Below are 24,192 nucleotides of genomic sequence, written 5' to 3' on the forward strand. Positions count from 1 at the left end.
AGCCACTTGGAGGCCTGGTCTACATTTAAAACTTATATCAGCATGGCTATGTTGATCAGAGGTATTTAAAAAACAAAAACAACCCCAAACCAAAACACAACCTTTGCTATAGCTATGCTGACAAAAGCCTCAGTGTAGACAGTTATGCAGACAGAAGAGGACTTCTGTCGGCATAGTTAATGTCCTAGGAGGTCATGTTACTAATACTGACAGAACTTATTTCAGCACTAGGGGACTATACCAATGTAGTTGTGCCAACATAGGCTCTGTAGCTTAGATGTAGCCAGAATGAATGAGTGACTGATGCTCCTGCAGCTCAGAACTTTCCCAAGTTGCAAAAGAATGAAACTGACCTACTGCACTATGAAAATCTCTGAGCATGGTGCTAGAAAAATCACAGGCTTGGAGATGGAAAAATTATTATGCAGTTTTAAAAGAGCTATTGACGTGCCTTTAGGCAGGGGATAGCTAAAATACTTCAAGAAAATAGCATAGATGGGGATTGAGAGTAACACAGGGAATCTCACCCATGCTTAAGTAGCTTGCCAGCTCAGAATAAGATAATGTATGCCAATAGAATATAACTAACTTATGTTTGTAATAACTATAATTCAAGTATAGTGATACTTTCTTCCAACGTTTTCTATTGTGTGAATTTGCTTTGTATATAGCACTTGTTATTATGGCTATAATTTTAGAAATTCTTATGGCCTTATAACTGCTTGACATTTGCCTCTGAGGAGAGATATCAAAATGATACTGTGCACTAAAGGCTGGCTTACCTGTCCCAAGGAAAGCAAGAAAATGGCGCACAAACCATAGAGTTTAGAGAACGCAAGATCAAACTCAGTGGCACTCTGGAAGATTGCATCCAGTGGTATAACCTCAGTATTTAGAAAGTAAGACTGTCAGTCAAAATCCACTCTGGTCAGACAAAAAGAATCAAGTATGCTCTCCCTTCATTGGTATTCATTCAAGTGCTGTTCTTTTTCTATGTTTATTTTTTGCTTTATAGCTAAAGCATCCTATGGATATATTTATGTCACATGATTGGCCAAGAAGTATATATCACTATGGAAACAAGAAACAGCTTCTTAAAATGAAATCTTTTTTCCGCCAAGAAGTGGAAAATAATACATTGGGAAGCCCTGCTGCTTCAGAGCTTCTGCAGCACTTTCAACCCACGTATTGGTTCTCAGCACATCTTCATGTAAAATTTGCAGCTTTAATGCAGCATCAGGTAACAAATAAACAAAAGCATGTCATGTGTATATCTCAGGTTTCTAATGCCAGTAGCCAGATCCACACAAACATTTTTCTCTTTGTAAAAACTTATTTGCTTTTCTTTTATAAATGTATTTTCATATCGCTTATAGAAAGAACTCCTACTTATATTAACTATTAATTCACCCTAATAATCAAAGATTTAACATAATCTAAAGATTCTTAACTCATGAAGACAGAGAATGTTATAACTTATTCTGTTTATAAGACATAAGATACTTTTTGAAGCTATTTGTAGAACTATTACTTTGTTTTGAAAAAGATTGGCTTAAAACTATAAATTACTCTGCCCTGATGGTCACTAAACAAGTTGAGTTGCTGAACTAGAAAATTATATTTAATTTTAAAAATAGCTGGATTTTTCACTTTGTGAAGGAGATAGTCTGTAAATATAGTGAAAGGAGGGCAGAGAGCAATTCAGGGAAGATACTCGTCTCAAATAACCAGGTATTCTTTTTGATGCCTGAAATATGGCAAGGGTTAGAGCAGACAGGGAGAGTTCATGAGTAGCCCAGACAAAGCCAGAAAACCTGCTAGGTTTAGACCTGTTGGTTTATTTACTAATTTCTTGTCAACCAGAGTAATGCAAACTAGCAAAGTCATTAGCTACATTCTCTTTGTGCTCCTTAACAGTTGGTAAACTCCAGACAGTATAAAAATCACAAACAGTTGACAGCTCTCGTCTCTAGAGCTTCCTGTCTTGGCAAATCTCTTTCTGTCCCTTATGAGAATAGCCCCTTCCGAGCTTCTGAGTCTGTGGTTTAGTCTACACTAGCGATGTAAGTCAATCCGTTATGCCATGTAAGTTTTATGTAACTAAGTTGATGTAATTTACATTGACTTAATGCTGTGTTGACGGGAGATGCTCTCCTGTTGACATAGCTTCTGTGTCTCATTAAAGTGGATTAATTAAGTAGACAGGACAATGCTCTCCTGTTGACTTATTTCTTCTTCACTAGACCTGTTAAATCAATGCCTGCTGCTGCGATGGATGCAGTAGGCAATTTAGTCCGTAGCATAGACAAGGTCTGTGTGCTTGATTAAACCTGATTGCTTTAGCTGAAGGAGACTTGTGTCTCCCCCCCAGTATTGTTGCTGTCATCTACTCCAGTTTCCTCTGACTTCAGCTCAAGCTCTCCCTCTTTGTACCACAGTCCTCCCTTTTTATCTCTAGGAACTTGGGAATATTCAGTTTTAATAGAAAATGTTTAAATTCTGCCCTGGAATCTCCATGTATAATTTGGTTATTAGAAAGGTCATATTTCAGAGAATCTTCAGCATTGCCAGTAATGGTTTCATTCCCTGTTTCCTAGGCAAACATTGAAGGACAGCTGCCAAAAGCAACAAAATTTTTGGCTCTGGATAAATGTCTGCCACACAGAGACTTCCTGCAGGTAAGACCACCGTAAGTGGTCATCTACTACCATTTAGTACTTTATACATCTGGGCTAGGGAGTTCACAGTTCAGCAGGAAGCTGAAGAATGATTCTTCCATCCCCAGAGAATTAAATCTCACAGTTGCTGCTCATGTACGGGAAGAAGATTTAATGGGGTAGTGGAAAATTAAGAGGATCCTCTCTTGGTCTGCACAGAGGAATAGGGGGTCATAAGAATCCCTTCATATGCCCCTGTACAAACTGCCAGGACTTTGTAGCAGGATACAGGAATGAGGGGCACTGTGTATTTACTTATTACTACTATAGAGCATGAGGATGGGGGAGTATGTGGAGCTTTTGCTTTGACCCCTCAACGTGCTGACCAGTGGAGCGTGTGTAGTGGTAACTTGCTGCTGGTATAGATCAGAATTAAATTACTTTTCTCTCCCACCCCTCTTCTTGAAGCAAGTGGGGGTTGTGGAGGGAATTGTGATGTATTGTGACTTAATACCTCTTTCCTGGGAAGGTGCAACAATGGACCCCACCTCACTATGGGGTGTGTCCTGGTGCCACCATCTAGCCCCATGTATTCTTCTGTCTTTGGAGGCAGTAGCTAAGTAACTGAAGGCCCCTGTAAAATGCCTGAAACATAAGCCTAAGGGAAATAAAAATGGAAAAAGACAAGATCCCCCATTTGAGGAAAGTGAACTTCCTGAGTCTGTCCTGGTGAGGGAGAGCCCCTAAACAGGCTTTTCCCCCCCTCCCTTATTTCATGATACTGTGATCAGGTGATTGTGGGATGAGAATTTGACCAGGGTAGGGTGGAAACGTAGCTGGTGATCCAATGCACAACCCCTTAAGGACAATTATTTGGTATGAAATTCGAGAGAAATCCTAAAAGACAATCCAATCCAGACGTCTTATTGAATTCAATATCTCACAGTACCCAAAAGAGGACTTTTTCCTTCTATCTGTAGTGGACTTTTTAGAATTTGTATTGCTCTAGGGCCTAAAGGCCCTACCTGGCATTGAGATTGTATTGCACTGGGCACTATATAAATGGAAAAGAAAATGGTCCCTGCCCCAAAATACAAGACAAACTGATACAGACAATCAACAAAATTAAGCTTGCCAGAAGTACAGTACAATTTCTTCCAGTTTCTCCTTCACATAAGAACCCCCTCTTCTATGTACTACTGCCAGTCAAACTTCCTCAATCCCTGCTCAGCCAGAGTATCCTCCTCCATCTCATCCTGCCCCATTGGGAAACTTAGCCCCATTCTGGGAAAGACACACAAACAAAAAACGTCTGCCAAATGTCTGAAAGTGGTGGATCTTGGCCACTTCCTGAACTTGCAGTGGGGGCTGAATCCCATGCTTGTTTCTAGGGGAGGTGGAAAGTGGATTACCTGACCCAGGCCTGCTGCACCCACAGCCCCGAATCTGCCACTGGTTCATGGACATGTCCCCTTCCTTCAGTGGGGTGAGATGCTTTAATCAAGAGGATAGTTATTCCATCTTTGGCAGAAGCTTCAGCAGTTGCTATGCAAATACTGTCACATCAACCTGTTTTACTGGGGTAATAGCAGCAGGAACCAGGCTAATAATTGAGGTATGTCAGGGACTGGAGAATTAAATTGGTACTGAAGAAAGTGTTCCCTGGCAGATGCATCACGAGGCACTCTGCATTAGAAGTAATAGATTAATTCTTAAAGACTTGGCTTCCTACAAACAGGGCCAAGTGGGTTTTCAGCGGTCTACAAGAGTGCCTTTCTGTAGTCTGGAGTTTGGAACTTGACTAAAACCAGAGACATAGTCTGGTTCAGAGATGGGAGGTACAACACTGGGGTTCCTGGCTATTAGTCCACTAGATCATTCTGTCTCTCCAGCTAATGAGCTTTACCTTTTGTGGCAAGAAGCCACACAGATGCTCAGTACATGCACTGCTTTACACCCAAATATCAAGACCATTGCCCAAGGTCAATCCTACACGTAACTGTAGGGAAGACTATTAATGGCTAGTACTAGTATAGAGAAAAATCAGTGACTAATACAACACCAGTGATCAGTTCTGTGTTTTCAAGGCTATCTTCAAAAGGCCCAGGATCTCTTTCAGAATCCTTTAAAACAGGCGATGTTCCTTACCCTATGAATCCCCTTCTTGTGCTGAAAGAGAAAAGCAACTCTGTTCAGATTTTGCCAAACATTATAGGTTGGATAGTTCTATAAATGCAGTTCTTGGGAGATGCAACTGTTCTTTCCCCACTGCCTTCCTTTTTTTGAGGGAAGGGTTAAACAAACCAGTTCAGGATTGGTGGAAACAAATGGACTAAAAAGTAACTTCTGCTTGTTAGTTTGTATCTCAGATGCACCCACCTGGGCAGATTCTTGAATATATTGCCCACAAACTGTTTTCAACTTTTAACTTTAAAAGTAAAGTCAAGCACTCAAAAGTTAGGAAACACTAGGATTCATGTTGCCTGTGCAGCCTTAATTCAGCCTCCTTGTGCATATGTGTTATGATAGTCTCTAATTACGTGATTACATACTACTGTTTTCACAGAACCCCTGCCTTATTCAGTGGGCAGGTATACTGAGCTTTTAATTAAGAACTGGTTGCCTGAAGATAATGCTTAAAGATAGAATGATGTCTTCCTGTCAGGTTGAATTAAATGCCTCATTTGTCAATATTGTTTTTCTCAGGTAATAGATATAGACCATGACCCCAACGCATCTGATTCTCTGGAATATGACATTGAATGGCTTGCTGTTCTCAAGGCTACTAACAATCTTATTAATGTGACTTCAAACACATGGAACATGCCTGAAAACAATGGCCTCCATGCAAAGTAAGTAAAATGAGTATTGGGTTTAGGCTTTCTTTGTGTTGAAAATATGCATATACATTTGAAAAGGGAGATTTGGGATATTAGAGATAGGGTGGGTGAGGTAATATCTTTTAATTGGGGGCCTGGGGTGCACAGCCAGTGCATAGTGTAGTATTCTCGTCCTGCATCCAGGCCCCCATCTTTTGTAGCATCTGGTTATCTGTAGCGTGCTATGCCAGATGGCCTCACAGAGCCACATTTTCATCATGGAACTGGGTGGATTGCCTGTGCAGAGCTTGGTTCTCTGTTGCGAGCTGTGATGCTTGGGCTTGAAGCATGGGGTGGTTTTCTTGGGAGTGGTCAACCCATTCTGCCATCTCAAATACCCTCTAGGGCATGCCAGGCAGGGAGTGGCCCACTGCCTTCATGTTCCCCCAGGGTAGGTCTCCACCATGTGGGAGAGTGCTCCAGACAAACTGTCAAAATCCCAACAAGGGCAGTTGGGACCATAGGTCAAAGAAGAGGGAAACCTGAGGTTGGGGGTCGTAGAGGAGTTCATAGTCAGGTTCCAGGCCAGAGTCAATATCAAGGGTCAGAGTCTGTGTCAGGTTTCAGGTTCTAAGTCAGAAGGCAAAGTCCAAATCAAGCCAAAGATGAAGCCTGGAATTCAGGAGCAGGAATGGTCACGGCAGCTACAAGAGATCGACACTGTTGCCTGGACACTTCCTGGAATACCCCTTTGGGTCCCTGTCCTATAAAAACCTATTGGGAGCCAGGAGTTGGGCTTCCCATGGTCTGTGTCCACAGCGGTTTGTGGGCAGTAGAGTGCAAGCTGGTTACAGCTGCTGTTGGTTGGCACATGGAGATGCCAGCTACTTGGCAGCTCTACTAGCCTGGGTTCTAGATCCATTGGGCTGTATGGCATATTGGGGAGCGATCCTAATACCCATGACTAGTCCCCTGGTTTGGACAAAGTTATGTGGTGTTGAATGTAAAGTTCTGGGTGAGGATGAAATAGATGAGTATGGTGATGTGTTTAAAGTGAATATCTGAGTGTTGGCCGCTATCTTGTAGGTGTTTCAGACAGGCAGCAATTCTGTCATTGTGAGGGATGTTGGTATATAGGGAGATGACATCCCTGATGGCAAGGGTAGTGTTCTGAGGGAGGTTGTTAATGTTGCAGTTTCTAGAGAAACTGTGTGTTCAGAGCCATAGCCTGGGTGGCTGATGTTCACTGCTGTCTTCAATGGCTGCAAAAATTGTAAAAATGTGAGCTCTCATTAGTCCTGGTGGCAAAGAGCTAACCAGCTTTAGAGACTAAAATGCTGTGTTTATTCACCTAAGCGTTTAAATGGTCTCAGACTTTGAAAGTCATGCTGCTTTGAAGAAATGTGTAGAGCTGAGTCCCCACCTTTGCTGCTGCTAGACTGGAAACAGTCTTACACGAAACTGAAAAAATGGGGCAGCCCATATGTGTACATTGGGCTGCCTGTATCATCACAACAGAAAATGCAGCCAATTGTTACTTAAAGTACAAGTTCAGTTTTTTCCCCCCAGTAGTTGTGACTTTCCTGTTCCTGATTATGCTGGCTTGTTTCAGTGAAATTCTTTATTGATTGAAAAATCAGTTTCTCTTTGGTCTTCCATGTTAGTCCAGATGTTTGGGCTATAGTCCCCCAATCAGTAGATGGAGATAACAGTAAAACTTTGTATAATGCCCCCATCCTTGCTTATGAGAGTCTGACCATCATTCAGCCTTCAGTTATTTGCTCTCTCTAGCAGCTGGAGAATGTTGTTCCTGATAGGCTGCTGCTAGAGGAAAGCAGCAAGATGCTGGAGGCTTAAAGGAAGTCCTGTGACACTTTGCAGCACATGTGCTATAGGGACAGTCTGTGGCCCTCAACTTCATGTACAATAGAGGAATCTTCCCTTAGCAAATGTTGATGTTAGCCCTACTGAACAACTCAGAGCGCCTGAGCCCTAGGCAGGGTTCAGGCTCCAACCCAGCCTAACATTGTGAGCTTCTTCTGTGTAGAGACGTGAGTGGGAAGGGTCTGTACTTGGCGAGCCCTGACAAAGTAGGGAAACCTCGTAAAGAACTCCACTCCACTGGGGACTCAGCCCTTGGGTACAAAGCTCTGGGTGCAGAGTCCTAGCAATAGGGGGGAAGCTGAAGAACTTCCTCCAGACCTGGGTCCAAACAAGGTCCAACCACTGGGTCCTGGAAATGGTAGCGTACAGAGATAGAATAAAGGCTGGTGTGAAACCTTGAGCAACTTAGCACAATGCAATAGACTTGTTGGCCAAATAGGGCTTGAGACCCTAAGCCACTTTCTGAATAGACAGCCATCTCCCGGGTTCTGGAGGATGAGAACAACATGGGGATCTGAGTCTTTCTCATTGTCTCCAGAGCAAGGAGTCTGTACTCAGTTCTGCATTTGAAAAAGTTCAACTTTTCTTAGGATACAAAGTATCACAATGGAGCCACTTTAAAGGCAGTTTCTCAAGAAATGAACTTGGGTGGATTCTTATGCTTCCTGGTTATTCTGGGTATGTCCCTATATGTGCCAATTCTGCAGTCTCAGCAGAATTTTTGCAATTTATTATCCTGGACCAGCACTTCCAGTGCCAAGCCTTACCTCCCTTGGGGCCCTAAGAAAGGGCATATATTCTGTTGTACCTGGATAACTGTCTGTGTCTAAGGCGGTCTGAGTGTATTTGTAGAGACATTGGTGATTAAACAAGAGACCTTGATCCTAAAGAGCAAATGTACTTGGAAAGTGGAGTTGATTACATCAGATGTTCAGTAAGCCTGCAAGATGTCTAAGTCTCACCGAGAGCAAAGTCTTTTCTTGACATTTTCTCAGCTGGATTTGTCCTAGACTTGCCAGCATGGGAAGCTTTGACAATAGATACTGGCATATATGTAACTGAAGGATTATGTATCTGGCACATTTCCGGTTTATACTACCTCCCCACTGAGCCAATTTTAGAGTAGCCTTCAAATGAAAAATAGTGTACCTTGTACTCGGACAAAGCCAGTCTACTTGTACTCAAGCTTTCAGAAAAAATCTGGTCTTGGGCAAAGACCAAGCATGGATCATTTCAGCCCCAAAAGGTAGAAGTTGGATCAGTTGTAAGCAACTGAAAAGAGACCTTAATGTTGCAGAAGCATATCCATTCTAAATGTTGTCATTATGCATTCAATTTTGTCTACAACATTTTGATATGAATACAAGTTTAATAAGATACATTAAATTGCTTTATAAAGTTAAGAAATATGTATGGCCTAACGAATATAGTTTGTGCAGACACAGACTTCAAGGACAAAATCATGTTTGCAACCCATGGAAGAGCCTCTTAAACTACTATAAAAGAGAAGATGGCTAATACACTCTGGGTCAAGTTCATCCCTATACTGAGAGGCCCAGCACAAAGCTATTCCATCTAAACCCTACTTAAGTTTTAAATGATGCATGCCTTGTGCTGACTTTATTCCCAAGAGCAAGTTTCATCCAGAGCTTTAGCCCCTTGTGCGTATATGTTACAGTAGATGAGCAGTTCTGATGGGTATGATTCTGATTTACTCAACTGTAGGAAATTTTTCACATTACCTCTGGGGAAGGTGTTGCGGAAGTGTGTTTTCTGCTTTTCATTTCTTTTGCTGTTCTGATAGACAGACAGACAACTCCTTTCAGGAAGATTTTAATGATTGAGGAACTTCTGCAATCAGGCAGCTTCGTACAGTAGAACCTCACTATAACATGCTTCACAATAGCAAACCTTGGGCTATAGCAGTGTTTCTCAAACTGGGGTCGTGGACCCTTGGGGGGGTTCATGAGGGAACTCTAAGGGGTCCATGGGTCCTGTTGATCAACTCCTTCCCTTCCCTCCCAGTGCCTTCTGCATGCTGTTCCCTGAGGTGCTGGGGAAGGGGGGGGAAGAGGAGCGGGGATGGGGCACTCTCAGTGGAGGGAATGGAAAGGGGTGGGGGCAGGGCCTTGGGGGAAGGAATGGAATGGGGCTGAGTGGGCAGGGTGGGGGGGGCTGGGGTCCATGGCAACATTTTAGATCAAAATGGGGGTTCTTGGGTTACTAAAGTTTGACAACCACTGGGCTATATAGTGAACATGGTCACTGAATCCTTCCCTGGCCCTGGGGTTGCAAAGGTGGAGGGCTTGAATGTGCTCCCCCGGGGCTGGAGGAGCTATTCCCCTCTCCTGATATAAGGAACCCCTGGCTACACCTAACGAATGACTTGGATCCCCAGGGGTACATTATAGCAAGGGTGTACTGTATATGCAAGTATGGTCTCATTTCAGGAAAACAGGTGACATCTTTTATATATTTAGCCCTCTTTCTCCCGTTTCAGACACCTCTTCAAAACCCACCTCTTCAACCACTTCTTACCCTCTTATTGGAAGTGTTAGTCCTTCCTTTCTTGATCTGTTTCAATATTTTTGTATATGTCTTGTTTTTGATTGTAAGCTTCCTGTAGCTGGAAAGATTTTTAATCAGTTTTGTAAAGCACCATGTAAATTTGATATGGAGAAATTTTGCTTGCTTCTAATAGCTTCCTCTTTCTTCACCAGTTCAGATGTTCGGTTTATAATTCCCCCCAAGGTGCAGATTGAGCCAGAATATTAAGGCTTTTGATTTCATATCACAGACAGCACTAGCTGTTCCTTCATTTTCAGCTGAATACAATTAAAGCAGTACCAAACAAAGTCCGTCAATTGACAGTATTCAACAGCCATTAATTGATACATTTAGCAGTAGCAACTTCAACATACTGCAAAAAGCTTCAAATGATTTGCTGGTGTGATGTGCATCCAAATCTTCAGGGAGCCTTAGAATGAAAAATGTTAAAAAGATGAAACTTTCTTTACTAAGTCCAGATGTTGAAACCACCCAAAGCAGTTTAGTATAGGAGGGATTAGTATTTGACTACTGCCTCCACCACCTTTCTCCAGAGCCTGCAAGCCGTGAATCTATTCTATAAACTTTGGCAAAAGTGCAAGCAGAAGACAGCCTTGCAAATATCCATTAAAAAGGATTTCACTGCCCTGCCTGCCACACACACGTGTCCCTCCCTCCCACTGTAAAGTGAGAGTAAAAGTTAACTTTCCTGCTGCAGTAGTAAGTCTCTGATCAGTATCTTAATCCAGCAACAGACTGTAGCTCTGGAGGCCACTTTATCTTGAAGCCTTGGTGATGGATCAAATGTCTGAGACTTCCTAAACAATAGATCTTATTGTACTATGGACATCCAGGTGATGTAGCCTTCCCTCCTTGGAAGAATGATTTGTTGGGCCTACATTCTGGCAGAGACCCAAGCATGACCTTTACCTTGCAATGTCATACATTAGCTTGCAAATGTTCTACTCTTCTTACAAAGCATGCTACTACTAGAAACTGGACTCAAAAATAGAAGTTGCAGAAACACAAATTGAGTCAGTAATGTGATGCAGGTGCAAAAAAGGCAAAGGTCACTTTGGGATATAGTAACAGCAATGTCATATGTAAGACGTGAAGTAATTGTTCTGTACTACTCTGCACTGCTGAGCCCGGAACCCAATAGGTACTCTGCACTGCTGAGCCCTCAGCTGGAGTGCTGTGTCCAGCTTTGGGCACCATACTTTAGGAAAAATGTGGACAAATTGGAGAAAGTCCAGAGGACAGAAACAAAAATTATAAAAGTTTTAGACAATATGACCTAAGGAAAGTGTTGTGTTTTGTTTTGTTTTCTTTTAAAATCTGGACATGTTTAATTTTGAAAGAACACTGATAGGGGCACCTGGTAAATCATCAAATGTGTTAAGTGCTGCTATACAGAGCATGGTGAGCAGTTATTCTCCATGTTTGCTGAAGGTAGAAGAAGTAATTGGCTAATGCTGGATCAAGAGAGATTTAGGTTAGATATTGGGGGAAAAACTTTATAAGGATAGTTAAGCTCTGAAATAGGGATGTTGTGGAATCTCCATCCTTGGAGGTTTTTAAGAACAGGTGGGACAAACACCTGTCAGGGAGGCTCTGGGTATATTTGATCCTATCTCAGCATGGGTGGCTGGATTAGATGATCTCTCAAGGTCCCTTCTGCCATGGGATCCCTGGGGTGCAGCCTGGGACTGTGGGAGCGCTGTGCCCCTTAACTCTCTTCAGCCTGGGCTGTCTCTCTGTGCCTTGTAGTGACAAGCAGCAAGCCTCTTCAGGTGCTATCACTGAGCACTAAAGCATGTGGAGTCCTACACCCAGCTAAATTGCACGAATGCTCCCAGAGCCACTCAAGAATCACACAGAGAAAGGGGCACCAGCCAAATCCTTCCAGCCTTCTACATCAGGAATACACGGTCTTGCACTGCTCAAGCAGTGCAAATTTATTAATTGGTTCACCATTTCATCAATGGAAAGTGGATATACACCAGCCTTTGTAAATGTGAGCAAACACCCTTAGCAAACACTTCAGGCAAACTCACTGGTAAAGATGAACAGTTAAACAAATTTATTGACTACAAAAGATGGATTTTACGTGATTATTAATGATAGGCAAAAAGTTAGTTAGTTACCAAAATAAAATATAAGGGTTGAGAGTTTAGACTGCATGCTATTAGACTGGGCAACATATAGATTAAGCTTTTTTTCTCACCCCACTGGATATTGCAGTCCTAAATATACAGGTTTGTCCTTAAACCTGGGCCAGTCCCCTCTGTTGGCATCTTCAGTCTTCTGGGTGGTCTTTGTTGTTTGCAGCATAGGTGGTGGAAGGAGAAAAGTCCCAGCATGTGGCCACTGTCTTCTGTTTTATACCCTCAGTCCATGTGCTCGGAGAACACAAGTCCAGGCATGTTTGGTGGGCATTGCTGAGTCTCCAGGCAAGGTTGAGCAATTTCCCTGGCATGGCCTTGTGCAAGTGTGTCACTGAATTGTAACTCCTCCGCTGGACAATGGCTGGTGATGTCTGTTTAGCAACCACCCGCCGGGCGTTGATTACCTCCCTTGTCATTCTCTGGAGAGCTAGTATCTGAGTGCTTCCCAAACCCACAGCATATTTTAGTGACAGCCATACACACATTCTCATAACTTCATATGCATTAATGATATACACATTTAGATAGAAAAATGGCTTTCAGCAGATCATAACCTTTCCTCTGATACCTCACATGGCCTGCTTTATATGCAAGATCACAATTGTATATAAATGTGGCATAGGGGCGTTATAGGATGCTCCCCCAAAGTATAGAATGTCACACCCTCCAGCCCTACATTTTTGTGATTCTGTGAAATCCTTCCTAGAGATTCTAATAGGAGGTCAGAAGACCATTCCCAGTACCAAGGGTACTACAGTACAGTATGGCAGGGGTGGCCAACCTGTGGTTCTGGAGCCACATGCGGCTCTTCAGAAGTTAATGAGGCTCCTTGTATAGGCACTGACTTGGGGGCTGGAGCTACAGGTGCCAACTTTCCAATGGGCCAGGGGGTGCTCACTGCTCAACCCCTGGCTCTGCCAAAAGCCCTGCCTCGACTCCGCCCCTTCCCCTGAGCCTGCCATGCCCTTGCTCTCTCCCCTCCCACCCCGCACACCACAAAACAGCTGATCAGCAGGTGAGGGGAGGGAGGGGAAGGCACTGATCAGGTGGGAGGTGCTGGGAGGGGGAAGCTGATGGTGGGGGCTGCTGACACATTACTGTGGCTCTCTGGCAATGTACATTAGTAAATTCTGGCTCCTTCTCAGGCTCAGGTTGGCCACCCCTGCACTACAATATTGCTGCCTGAACTCCTATGAGATTGGTATTCAGGCACACGATTTGATCAGCTTGCAGGAGCTCTAGGATGATTGCCACTGTGGTTTAATGAATCTCTTTTCATTTGCTAGAGTGAGGGGTTAAGAACCATATTCTTAATGTGTGCCCTGTTTTGTGATAACACTGTTCGCTGATATACCCACATTTCACTGGCACTACATGTGTGCATACATATGTTGAGTGGAAACTTCCATTCCTCACACATTCTATCAGTACTTGTGTTCATTTTGCATATGCCTGCATAAGAAAGCTGAGCTTTTGGTTTAAAGAATAAATCCTCCATTCAGAATAACTGAAGAACGGGAGTCCTGTTTAAAACATCTATTTGGGTTAGTTTAGCATAAATTAACCTATCCACACTAGTAATTATATTTTAGTCAGCCATAATATTTGAATGGGAAATCTGGCTTTTCCAGTACAAAGTAATTGTGCCTCATTGTTAACAGGTTAGAAATAATTATCTTTCTATAATGGTATCTCCTATCAACTAGGGCTTGCAGTTAAAAAGACGGCAGGATTTCAGGGAAGCTGAATCTGTAATCCTTATGTGGCGATTTCTAGCCTAAAATGTAGATAATAGTTCAGTCAAATGTAAAAGTTCCAATATTCACATCAGTTTGAGTGATTTGTTCAAAATATTTTAGGTAATCTTAAATTCTTATGCACATCAAGGAAGACTTTGCCTCTGTATATGGTATTTGTGAGATCATTACTGGACTCCATAATCTTAAAAGGATGATGATGATGAATTAGAGAGAGTTCAGAGAAGAGACACAAATAGTTTGAGGGATGGAGAAAATGCCTTACAGTGATACTCAGAGCTCGATCTGTTCAGTTTATAAAAAAGAAGATATGTCTATGAAGAGAGATATCTTGGCTAATTGAGCTCATCAGAATCTGACATTTGTTTTTTATTCCTGTAGGTGGGATTACAGTGCAACAGAAGGAGCCCTCAAAGAAATATTGGAAGAACTGAGCCATAACCTCAAAATTCCTTGTAACTTCAGTGTGACAGCTGCTTGTTATGACCCCTACAAACCGCAGAAAAATATGGAACCAGTTCATGTAATCAATCCACAGACCACTGAGTTTTGTGCCCAGTTTGGCCTCACCGATATTAATGACAGGATTCAGCAAGTAAAAGAAGAGGGCTCAGTTCGGGGAGAATATGAGGAGGAGGAGGAAATGGACAGTACTGAGTCAGCAGAGGAGCCCAGTGAATATTATACAGATAATTCTGGGCTGTCTTCATCTATTAACCCAGATGAAATAATGCTGGATGAAGAGGGTGGTGATGAAGATCAAAGTACCTGTTCTGTGGATCCTTCACCTGATCACCCTCCTGACTTTTCAGCAAGTTTTTCTGACACCAGGATCATGCCAGATTCCATGATGGTATCCTCTGATGATGCTATAGACTCCACCAATGAAGACCTGGAGAAATCTGGTGTGAGTGAGCAGACTGAAGAGAAGAATTTAAATGAAAGAGCTTTAAAGCGGATTGGTAAAAATGAGAACGGAAACAGTGCCATGAAGAAAATTAAAAGACGGAATCAGGCTATCTATGCCACAGAGGATGAAGATAAAGTATAATGAAAATGCATTAAGGTCACACAGGTTTTATTAACTGCTGTAACTAGCTACCTTTTTTGGTGTGTTGGGGGCAATGGTGAGAATTTTTAAAATTCAGCATTTGAAGTGATCAGTACCATTTTTATGCTACATACTACAGTATGCTACAAAACGTCTAATGGAGCAGAATACCTGTTTAGTAGTAGTCTTGCTCAGTCCTTTTCAACTAAGTGTATTGTAGAAAGATTTCAAGTTTGTGTATAATCAGTTGGTTCTGCTTCAGCTTTTGATAATTAACTCATTTTATTTACATTCTGCTTTGCCTCCATACAATAACTGTAATACTTAATTAACCAAGAGAGAATTTCTTTAAATCGTAGTTAGGTTTGGAAGGAGAGGATCTTTGCATTGCCTTTAATACTATCTTTCAGCTAAAGGTAACACTTAATACAGAATAGCTAATACAGTAATTGTCTGCAGTGTGGTTAAAAGCAGTACTCCCAAGATAAGAAGAGCAGTAAGAGAAGATCATCATGATCTTTATTTCTCTGGAGTTACTGTTTCTGCAGTGGAAGATCTTGGCGGTTGGTGTCTTTAAAAATATGAATATGTATTATATGCATTGTCTAATACTGGTTTTAAATTTTAGTTCTATCTATACAGAAAAGAAATCTCACATTGCAAACAAATTATGACTGAGGTGGTTATGCTAATATGTTGAAGGCGAGTGCGTCTGTTTTCAATATCAATTCTCATGTGTTTCTCTCCCAAAAGTTCAGAACAGTATGTCAAAATTAAAATACTAATGTTAAGCTAAAATTATCTAGCAATAACCTCATATACATTTTGTATCTGAATTACTGCCTCAATAACTCCGAATTTGAATCTTCTGACTTTATGGGTAAGCTGTTGTGTTTGGTGCTTTCAGGGGAGAGGGCTGAAAGTTTATACACTTACAATAGGTAGTGATGCATGTAGTAAATGTTACCTAACATGTTCCATTAAGATCCTGTTTGCAGTTGCTTATAACTTTGTCAAACTCTAATTATTTGGGCTAAAATGTTCCATGCCAGCTCTCTCTTACTTTGAAACTTTAAGTAAAAAAACTATTTCCTAATCTCATTCTGAGATAAGGAGATAAATGAAAGAACTAGGCACTTATCCTCTAGAGAAGAGAAGGCTGAGGGACACAATCTTTAAATGCGTAAGAGGTTATCAAGGAGGATAGTGAGCTTTTGTTCTCTCATGTCTACCCAGGGTGGGAGAAGAAATATTCAGCTTAGTTTGTAACAAGGGAATTTCAGGTTAGTTAGAATGTGTTTTTTCTAAGGATAGTTAAGTACAGGAACAGGTTACTTAGGGAAGCTGTGGAATGGCCGTCACTGGAGGCTTTTAAGAACAGTTTAGACAAACACCTGTCAGGGATGACCTAGGTTTTACTTGGTCCTGCCTCAGTGCAAGGGGGATGGGCTAGCTAGCTGACGTCTCAAAATCCCTTCTAGCTCTATATTTGTGGGTGGTTTTTTTTTTTTTTTTGCACATTACATTTAATTGTTTTGTTGAAGCTCTAGTGCCTCCATCATTTGGTGCTAAAATATGAGGGGGTTACCTTATTGTTAGTGATATGCCTTTCACTGTCCCCATGAAATTCTGTTAGAGTTATGAACCTCTGAAAATTGTTGCTTGCACAGACTCAAACTTCTTAGGCCTGGTCTACATGGGGGGGTGGGGGCGGTTTGACCTAAGATATGAGAATAGCGTAGCTGAAGTCAACATATCTTAGGTTGACTTACTTTATGTCCTCATGGTGCGGTGTTGACTGCGGCCACTTCCCTGTCAACTCCACTTCCGCTTCTCGCCGTGGTGGAGTATAGGAGTTTACAGCAGAGTGATCAGGAATCAATTTATCGTGTCTACACTAGACACGATAAATTGATCCTGATCGATCACTACCTGCTGATCTGGCGGGTAGTGTAGACATACCCTTAGCTGCCAAACTAAGGAGGAAGTAGCCTGGTTAGAATGCAAACAGATGAGGAAGTGGGCCTGAGCAGAGTAGGGGGGAGACTGGGATGTGGAGCCAGTGGAGGGCATAGGACTGGGATGTGGCGTTGAGGAGGGAGGAGACTAGGAGTAGGACAAAGAGAGGTTCATGGGACATCCTGTAAGTCTTAACTACTGTACACACCTGCTTCAGAATCAGAATGTTAAGGTTGCAAAGTCAAGGATTCTCAAAAGCTGGACCTGAAACCTGATCTGGTCCCCATTGTTCATATGCATTATTGTAAACTTGCATGTTATTTTTTTCCGTAAAACTCCTGTTTCTTTCGGGGCACAGAATGAATGACACTTCATGAGCAGATATATCATATACTCATTTTATCCTTATCATTCAATGTGTGTGGCCCTATTGCCTTATTTACTGCACACCATTCCCTCTCGATACAGTATTTCATATGGGCAGTCATTGCTGTAGCATCTGAGTGCTTTACAAATGAAGGTAGCCTGTGTCACCGATGGTGGTGCAGTCCCTGCAAAGCAGTAAAATGACTAGGTGGGAGTCAGTTTCAAGGTTGCTGTACTGATCTTATAGGATCAAATTCACTATCAGTTTTGCGTGCATGGCTCTAATGTGACTTTATTGGTGCACAGTACCCATAAGTACAAGTATGCACCTTCCACCCAAAACATGGTGAGACAAGCAAAACTTCCAGCTGTCATGAAATGGTACAAGCCTTCAGCACTAGATACATCCAATGTACCTTTGGGTCACATAGACCAACCACTGACATTCAAAGAAAACCTCAAAAAGCTGAAGAAGAAAAGTTCTGGAATTATGTACACCCAAAAATGGCCAACACAAAATGGGGAGCTGACCCCAACCCACTCTAAGCAACTAGTCTTGCTCTGTGCTAATCAGTTATGGAGTATAATTATGTCTTAGTGTTCCCCTTTTACTATATACTTTGTGCACTGTAGAGTTTCTACATAGGTTTTTCTGGAACTCCATATTAGAGGTCTGTTGGTGTCCTTAGCTTATGTCTAACACAAGGAATGTTTAAACCAATAAGCCACTATCCTTTTATACTAGCTCCATTCCTAAGCACTAGCATATGTGTCTAATATAAAGGGGTTTTGAATTGCAGGTAGGTTGAGAGTAGATGGGTCACAAGTGTCATTAACACTGAAAGCCAAATCACACTATGGCAATGGTTTCAATTTTCACCCAGCTGTGCAATAGTTTAAGCTCTATTGGCAAACCCGTGAATGAACTTCCTGTACTATGAGCAGAGCCCTGCCAAATGCTGCTCATCTGCAAGTGTCTGGGGAGTCAGACTAATCATCTTATTGTCAGTGGAAATGCGTGTGTTTCCCCAAGACAGACTGCTACATTTGAATCTGCTTGTATTTCTTTGGTTTCAGTTTCAGATTGGCACACAAATTTATCACAGACCATTTGCAACTGCATCAGTTCCTCCTCAGAAGTGTTAGAACTCACCAAGATATCTTCTTGCTATTACAGATAGGCTGAGAGTACCATTCCATGGAATGCTCTTTATGTAAGAGTCCCAAAGCTAGTAAGGGAACACAAGCCAAAAACCATTAATTTGCCACAGCTGTTGCCCTGCAGTAAAAGTGGTCTTTTCTCTGTCATTGGAATTTATTTCTATTGCCAAGATCTAGTGTAGAAAACCAGAATGAACATGTACCAGCATCAAGGATATTTTTCTATTTATGTTAATAGATAAGAATCCTTTACCTTAGTTTTCTATAGTACACACAATCGACTAGTATCTTTTTATTTTTTGCTATAACTATGCACCTGTCCTTCCACTCACCACCTTGTGCTCCCTCACCTTCCATCCCCACCCCTCCTCCCTGTGCTCCCTCCTGCTCCATCCTTATTCCACTGTGCTCACTCACTTCTTTGTGCTCCCTTTCCTTCCATCCACATCCCTGCACTTCCATTCCCCCTGTGCGCCTTCCCTCCTCCCACTCACCTCCTTGTGCCCCCTCTCCTTCCATCTTCACCACCCTGTGCTCGCTCGCCTCCCTAGGTTCCCTTCCTCCTCCCTGTTCTCCCAGTCCCATGCCCCTCCCACCTCACCTTTCCGCAGTCCCTCCTCCTGACCCTGTCTCCCTGCGCCCCCTCCCGCTATCAGCGGGGTAGCCGTGTTCCTCTGTATCCACAAAAACAACAAAGAGTCTGATGAAACCATAAAGACCTCTGTGGTGCTACTGGCACATGCGCACTGTAACTCTCTCCCCGCTTCCAACCAGGAAAAATTCACCTTCCCCGCGGCTTTCCAGGGCGCCAACGGCCTCAGTGGGCGCATGCGCTCCGGTTTGGGCCACAGACAACGAGTTTGGGTTTGGCGCTAGCCGATTCGTTAGAGCTACTCCTGTGGCCCAGCCGGGCGCTAGTACCGCCCCCTCCCCCACCCAAGGCGATGGGCCAGGCTCGGCGGCGGTAGCGGAGGCCGTCTCGCGCGCGGTTGGGTGCCGTCGTTGCCGCGCGCGCCCCCAAGATGGCGTGTGTGCTAGAGACGCCGCTCCGCATGAGCGTCCTCTCGGTGAGTACCCGGCCCTTCCCCCGCGGGGCACTGGAGCCCGCTCGGCGGCTTGTCCTGTGCGGCGTCATGTAGGTGGGGGAAACTCGACGAAACCCCAAATGGGGACGCGGGCTGCCGGGGGCTCTGGCTCCCCACTGCCCTTCCCCCGGGCGCCCGGTTCCCTTACTGAGGTCAGCGTGGATCTGTCCCAGGCGAGCTGCGTTAGGTGCTGTCAGGCGGGGACGCTTCCCCAGACTTGCCCTGTTGGGCCTGCGGCCGGGGGCGTTGCTGTGCCTGCTACCATGGCCTGTGCCTGTCAGTTCAGAGATAGGAAGTGCCCCCCTGGTGTGAGTGTGACCCCCAGTGCCCGACGCCTGTGCGTTCCGGGGGAGGGGGAGACTCGGGAGAAACCACAGGGGCCCAGGCTGGGTAGAGAGCCACCTCAAATCGCTTTCTCGTCCCTCCCAGCTCTTACTCTGCTACGAAGGACGGCGGGCCCCAAGCAAGATAAGGCACCCCCTTGTGGAGCTGGGGAGGATCCAGGAGGGTTGCACTGAAGGGAAAAGAGATGGGAAAGAGAAGATAGTGTGGGTGGGGAAGCACAGATGAGACATGAGGAACAGGGGGAAAAAGGATAGAGGAAATAGATAAAACTAGACAAATTAGATAAAAGTGTGAAAGGGAGAGAATGTCTGTTGGGGGGGAAAAAAGGGAATAAAAAAATGAAAATGGTGCCTCTATGAAGACAGAAAACTTATAGCTTAGTGTCTTTTGTGTATGTATCTGTATTTTATTGTGTAGCTAATAGATGCCTTATAGTTTGATGTGAGGAAAGATGTAACAGCCAAAACAGTATTTATATACTAACACTTTGTGTTGGATACTCTAATTTTAAAAAAATCAATGTCTTGGATGTTAAATATTCAGGATTCTCTGGTTCTTTTTGTTGCAATATATTCAATTCTCAGTCGACAACCCCCCCCCCCCCCCCCGATGCAGATATGGTAGTATTACTTTCTTTTTTCAGAAAGTATTCATTTTACCTTCCTCTACCTGTATTGGTGTTGAGTCTACACACTCTCACTATAAACTTCGCACCATATTAGGGATGCAGGGTCCTTGCTTATGAAAACTGTTGTCAGTTCAGGGCTTTTGAAGCTTCCTTGCCCATTCATCACTGGCAAGTAGTAATTTTGTCTTGGTCACGGAAGACTGCTCTTTGTAGCACGTCTGATGGCCATGTTGCTGCTGTCTTATGAAGAGGCTCATCCACTGCTGCTATGCTGACATGGTGTGTAGACAACATGTTGCCCTCACTCTATATACTGGAGTTTTAGAGTGGAAAAAAACAGGAATCCTAGCATGAAAGCATTTCCTCTTCCTGTTAGCCTGAAGGGAGGAGATAACAGACAGAATACCCATGGTGGTTCCACTCTAGTGCCACCCACTATTGCGCTGAGAAAAAGTGGGAGATTGTGATTAGAAGAAAAGGAAAGTGTGTCGTTGTGTTTTTTTGACTTAGTTATAGTTGGCAGTGTTTCTATTTAAATAGCAAAATAAAGGAATACATTGCCCCTTCACCTCTGAGTAACAGTGTTTATTAACTGAATGCAGCTGTCCCATATCTTAAAATGAAAACATTGTGAACCAAAATCCTACTCGCCAGTCTGAAGTGGGTACCTTAAAAGCTGAAGTATCTCTGTCTTTAATTTTTATTATTAAGCTTTTAAGCAGCATGAAAGTAAGTGTAACTTGTATTTGAATGGAATAGTGCCAAGGTTATACCCCAATCACTGCTTGTTTTTTATATTACAAGTTCTGTTCGCTACTCCTTACAAGATTGAAGGTTATATATTTGAAATTGGGAGCAAATAAATTCTGGTAACAGTAACTATGAAAAATCTGTGGAGGTTTGACAGACTGCTTCTTACGGATATTGGTGATGAGATGTTCCTCCCAGCAGTGAGTGAACAAGTTAACCTTTGTGTGGCAGGGTTAGTACTAGTCAATAGGCCAAAGGACAGTCTAGATTAGAATCAGCACTTATTGGGAGGTCTTCATTTTGCATCTATACACAAGTAGGGTTTGCTTTGGATATATTTCTGGAGGCAGTGAAAGTCCACTGCTGAGCCCGTTCTATTCTCAAAAGCTTCATCCTTGGGACAGATAGCCAAACGCTCCCATAGAATGTAGGTGGCATAATGAATCGGGGCCTTTAGGTTCTTCTTGCTTTTTCCAGATAGTCATGAGATGGTAGGGAGGAAGATAGTGAACATTCTTGAAATCCAGCTTGATAAAGAAGAGTAAACTAAATCCAAGGGCAAGTATTTCCCCACTCAAAAAGCATGATTGAACTTATAGTTCTCTTTCATTCCTCAAGGAAGTCACTGGGGAGGAATGTGAGAAGCCCAACAAAGGGAATAGACTCAGCTGGCAAACAATACCATTTTTTCCAGGTTGGCATCCATTCTTCTAAACTAGATGCCTGTGGTTAGCTCTATGTGTTAGTTTAGGAAAGCCTAAATAAGTCATCAGACTTTCAGGAGTGCCGAGTACCGGGAAATTCCATTAGTCAATAGAATCTGTGGGTGCTCTCCACCTTTGAAAATTAGGCCACTTCTATTGTGACCTGATGAAATCATTTTCTGGGAAGTTGAGAACAGTTTGCTGAGATGAAGGAAATGCTTTGTTGTATGTCATTGTGAGCTTGGAGTGGAAGTTTTCCCTCCCTTCTTCCACCGTTGATTTCAGATGCTAGTCACTTGCACGCACTTCCAGCCTTGGACATCTTAAGGGAAAATAACTAATCACTGGTGCATAAATATTTAGCAGATACATATGTTGTTTCTGAGATCAGAGTTTTAAATTAGTCTTGTGAGGAATGCAGTGTGTATTGTTACTGTATGTGATGGAGTGTGTTGGACTTATTTATAGAAAGGCGGACTCTGTTAATTAAAGTGATGAATGTGATGTGTGAGGGTAAGGTGTATTAAAGAAGGATACCTTAACTGAGCACTCCCTTGTTTTTAGGGCTTATGTAGGTGGGTATTCCCCTTGAGCAACCTTAACTGTTTTATTAACTTTTTTCCTGTGTGGGGTTATAATACATCTACACAGAAAAAGTTAACCAAGCGGTAATGTTCTGCAAGTGTTGCCTTTCCATTCAACCACAAAAAAGTGGTTAAATTGCAAATTAAGACAACCCTGACATCTATACCAAACATGACTCATATGCCTCAAACACAAACATTAGAATGCCCAAATACCCACACAATGCCTGCACAACTCCCTTTCATTCCCAATGTATGAATACCAAAATATGCACATCCCATTCAAAATTGCACTCTCAAACACAATGTTAACTCCCTAATTAGAAGTTGTTTGGTTGTAAATATTATGCATTTGAATGTGATTATGCAGTTCTATCACAATCTTTTCTGGTAGGTTTTATAGAGTTTTGTGTCTCATTAGGCATTGCTGTTAGTTTGGAATTTGCCACTACATGAATTGACAAAGTTTAAATTGTCTTTTTCTCCATAGGAAGTAACTGCTAGCAGTCGCCATTATGTTGACAGATTATTTGATCCCGATCCCCAGAAAGTCCTTCAAGGTGTCATGTAAGTAATATGAACTTGAGTTTGAAGTTCTATCGTAAGTAGTCTGTTTGCTTGAAACCCAGCAGCTTTGCACTTGAAAGGAAAGAAAGAGGTACTCTGCAAATTTCTACGTGAATTTATTTTGGAAAGTATTTCATGGATCAAATACAAACACACAATCACATTTTAGTATATTATCGCTTTGTAGTGCATACTGTTGGTAGCGGAGCCTCACAATCACCAGAAGAGCAGCAAGTGCCCTCCTTTCAGGTCTGATTGGAATTCTGTCCTTATTCTGTCACCACAGCAGATGTGTGCAGCCCCTGCTTCAACAGTCTTCCCTTGGTAGTATGTATAAAACATTGTATTGACCTTCTGACTCAGCCTCAACACAGGGAAGCCCTCTCTCAACTTGCTCAGGCAGAATCTATTTTTTCTCTTCCTCTAGCCTAGCATCAGTAGTAGTAGGGAGATGGTGTTGATAGAAAGATTTTGAAGGAAAACTTTCAGGGTTTGTTGACTGGTGCAATAAGGTGGTTTCCTGTCTCCACTTGGGTCCACAAATTCTTCATCCCTCCACCTTTACACAGCAACACTGCAAAAAAGGCCTTGAGCTGCCCAGGACTGACTTCCTGTGACAGACTGTCTCCTTGCCTTTCAGCTGTCTCTTCCTGGCTGATGTTAACTAGGTTTACTAGAAGATGTGAAAAGACCAGGTATTCAGAAGGCCAGGAGACTGATAAGGGATGGGATGTCTCATACTGCCTGTGGACAGCTTGTTTTTCCATGTGTTCCAGAATGTGTCTTGGTGCTAATGCCTGGCCCCTCTGTGGATTACTACCTTGAAAGTCCACAAACACACTGCAACACTGCCTCTTGAGTCAGTCTGCTCTTATAGAACTAGAAACACCTCAGGCTCTTAAGCCTCAAGTTGTTCTCTGTTTAAACAGCATCTCTGACTTGGATCAAGACACCCTTCCCTACCCCAAATCATGAAGCGTAAGTGTTACAGATTCTTTGTCCTCACTCAGTGTAGAAAGATCAGACATCATCTCCACTCTCCTTTTCCTCACGCTTGCTTTTTGAGATGGCCAAGGTCCGCAGTCTCACTGATGGTTCCTTTCCAAGCCTGTCTCATTTTCTAGCCAAGTTTGGCCATAAGTCTCTAAGGAAAAAATGTC

At 42.9% G+C, this 24,192-nt stretch overlaps 2 protein-coding genes and 1 long non-coding RNA gene across 9 annotated transcripts in view; 2 read left to right on the forward strand and 1 right to left on the reverse strand.

Annotated features, from left to right (window-relative positions):
* Positions 1–17,199, forward strand: part of DBR1 (debranching RNA lariats 1) — a 30,462-nt gene extending 13,263 nt beyond the window's left edge. Inside the window, exons 5-8 of the mRNA XM_032763601.2 lie at positions 1,016–1,240; positions 2,598–2,678; positions 5,364–5,509; positions 14,214–17,199. Of these exons, the coding sequence (XP_032619492.1) occupies positions 1,016–1,240; positions 2,598–2,678; positions 5,364–5,509; positions 14,214–14,883 (1,122 nt within the window). The 3' untranslated portion in view covers positions 14,884–17,199. The remainder of the gene's footprint in view (positions 1–1,015; positions 1,241–2,597; positions 2,679–5,363; positions 5,510–14,213) is intronic.
* A 2,002-nt stretch (positions 17,200–19,201) lies between these two features.
* The window catches only part of ARMC8 (armadillo repeat containing 8), a 213,783-nt gene continuing 208,792 nt past the window's right edge, over positions 19,202–24,192 (forward strand). For 2 of the 7 annotated variants that reach the window (XM_032763603.2, XM_075068605.1), the window contains exons 1-2: positions 19,203–19,436; positions 22,956–23,032. In XM_032763603.2, coding sequence (XP_032619494.1) covers positions 19,392–19,436; positions 22,956–23,032 — 122 coding nt within the window. In that variant the 5' untranslated portion in view covers positions 19,203–19,391. Of the gene's footprint in view, positions 19,437–19,479; positions 19,607–22,955; positions 23,033–24,192 lie in introns of those variants that run through there. The other 5 variants (XM_075068606.1, XM_032763607.2, XR_012656387.1 and 2 more) reach the window with 4 other exon arrangements.
* The window catches only part of LOC116815348 (uncharacterized), a 73,060-nt gene continuing 72,046 nt past the window's right edge, over positions 23,179–24,192 (reverse strand). Inside the window, exon 3 of the long non-coding RNA XR_004371468.2 lies at positions 23,179–24,176. This is a non-coding gene — a long non-coding RNA (uncharacterized LOC116815348). The remainder of the gene's footprint in view (positions 24,177–24,192) is intronic.

Source organism: Chelonoidis abingdonii, chromosome 8 (assembly GCF_003597395.2).
Source record: "Chelonoidis abingdonii isolate Lonesome George chromosome 8, CheloAbing_2.0, whole genome shotgun sequence".
In the NCBI taxonomy this organism is placed as follows: domain Eukaryota; kingdom Metazoa; phylum Chordata; order Testudines; family Testudinidae; genus Chelonoidis; species Chelonoidis abingdonii.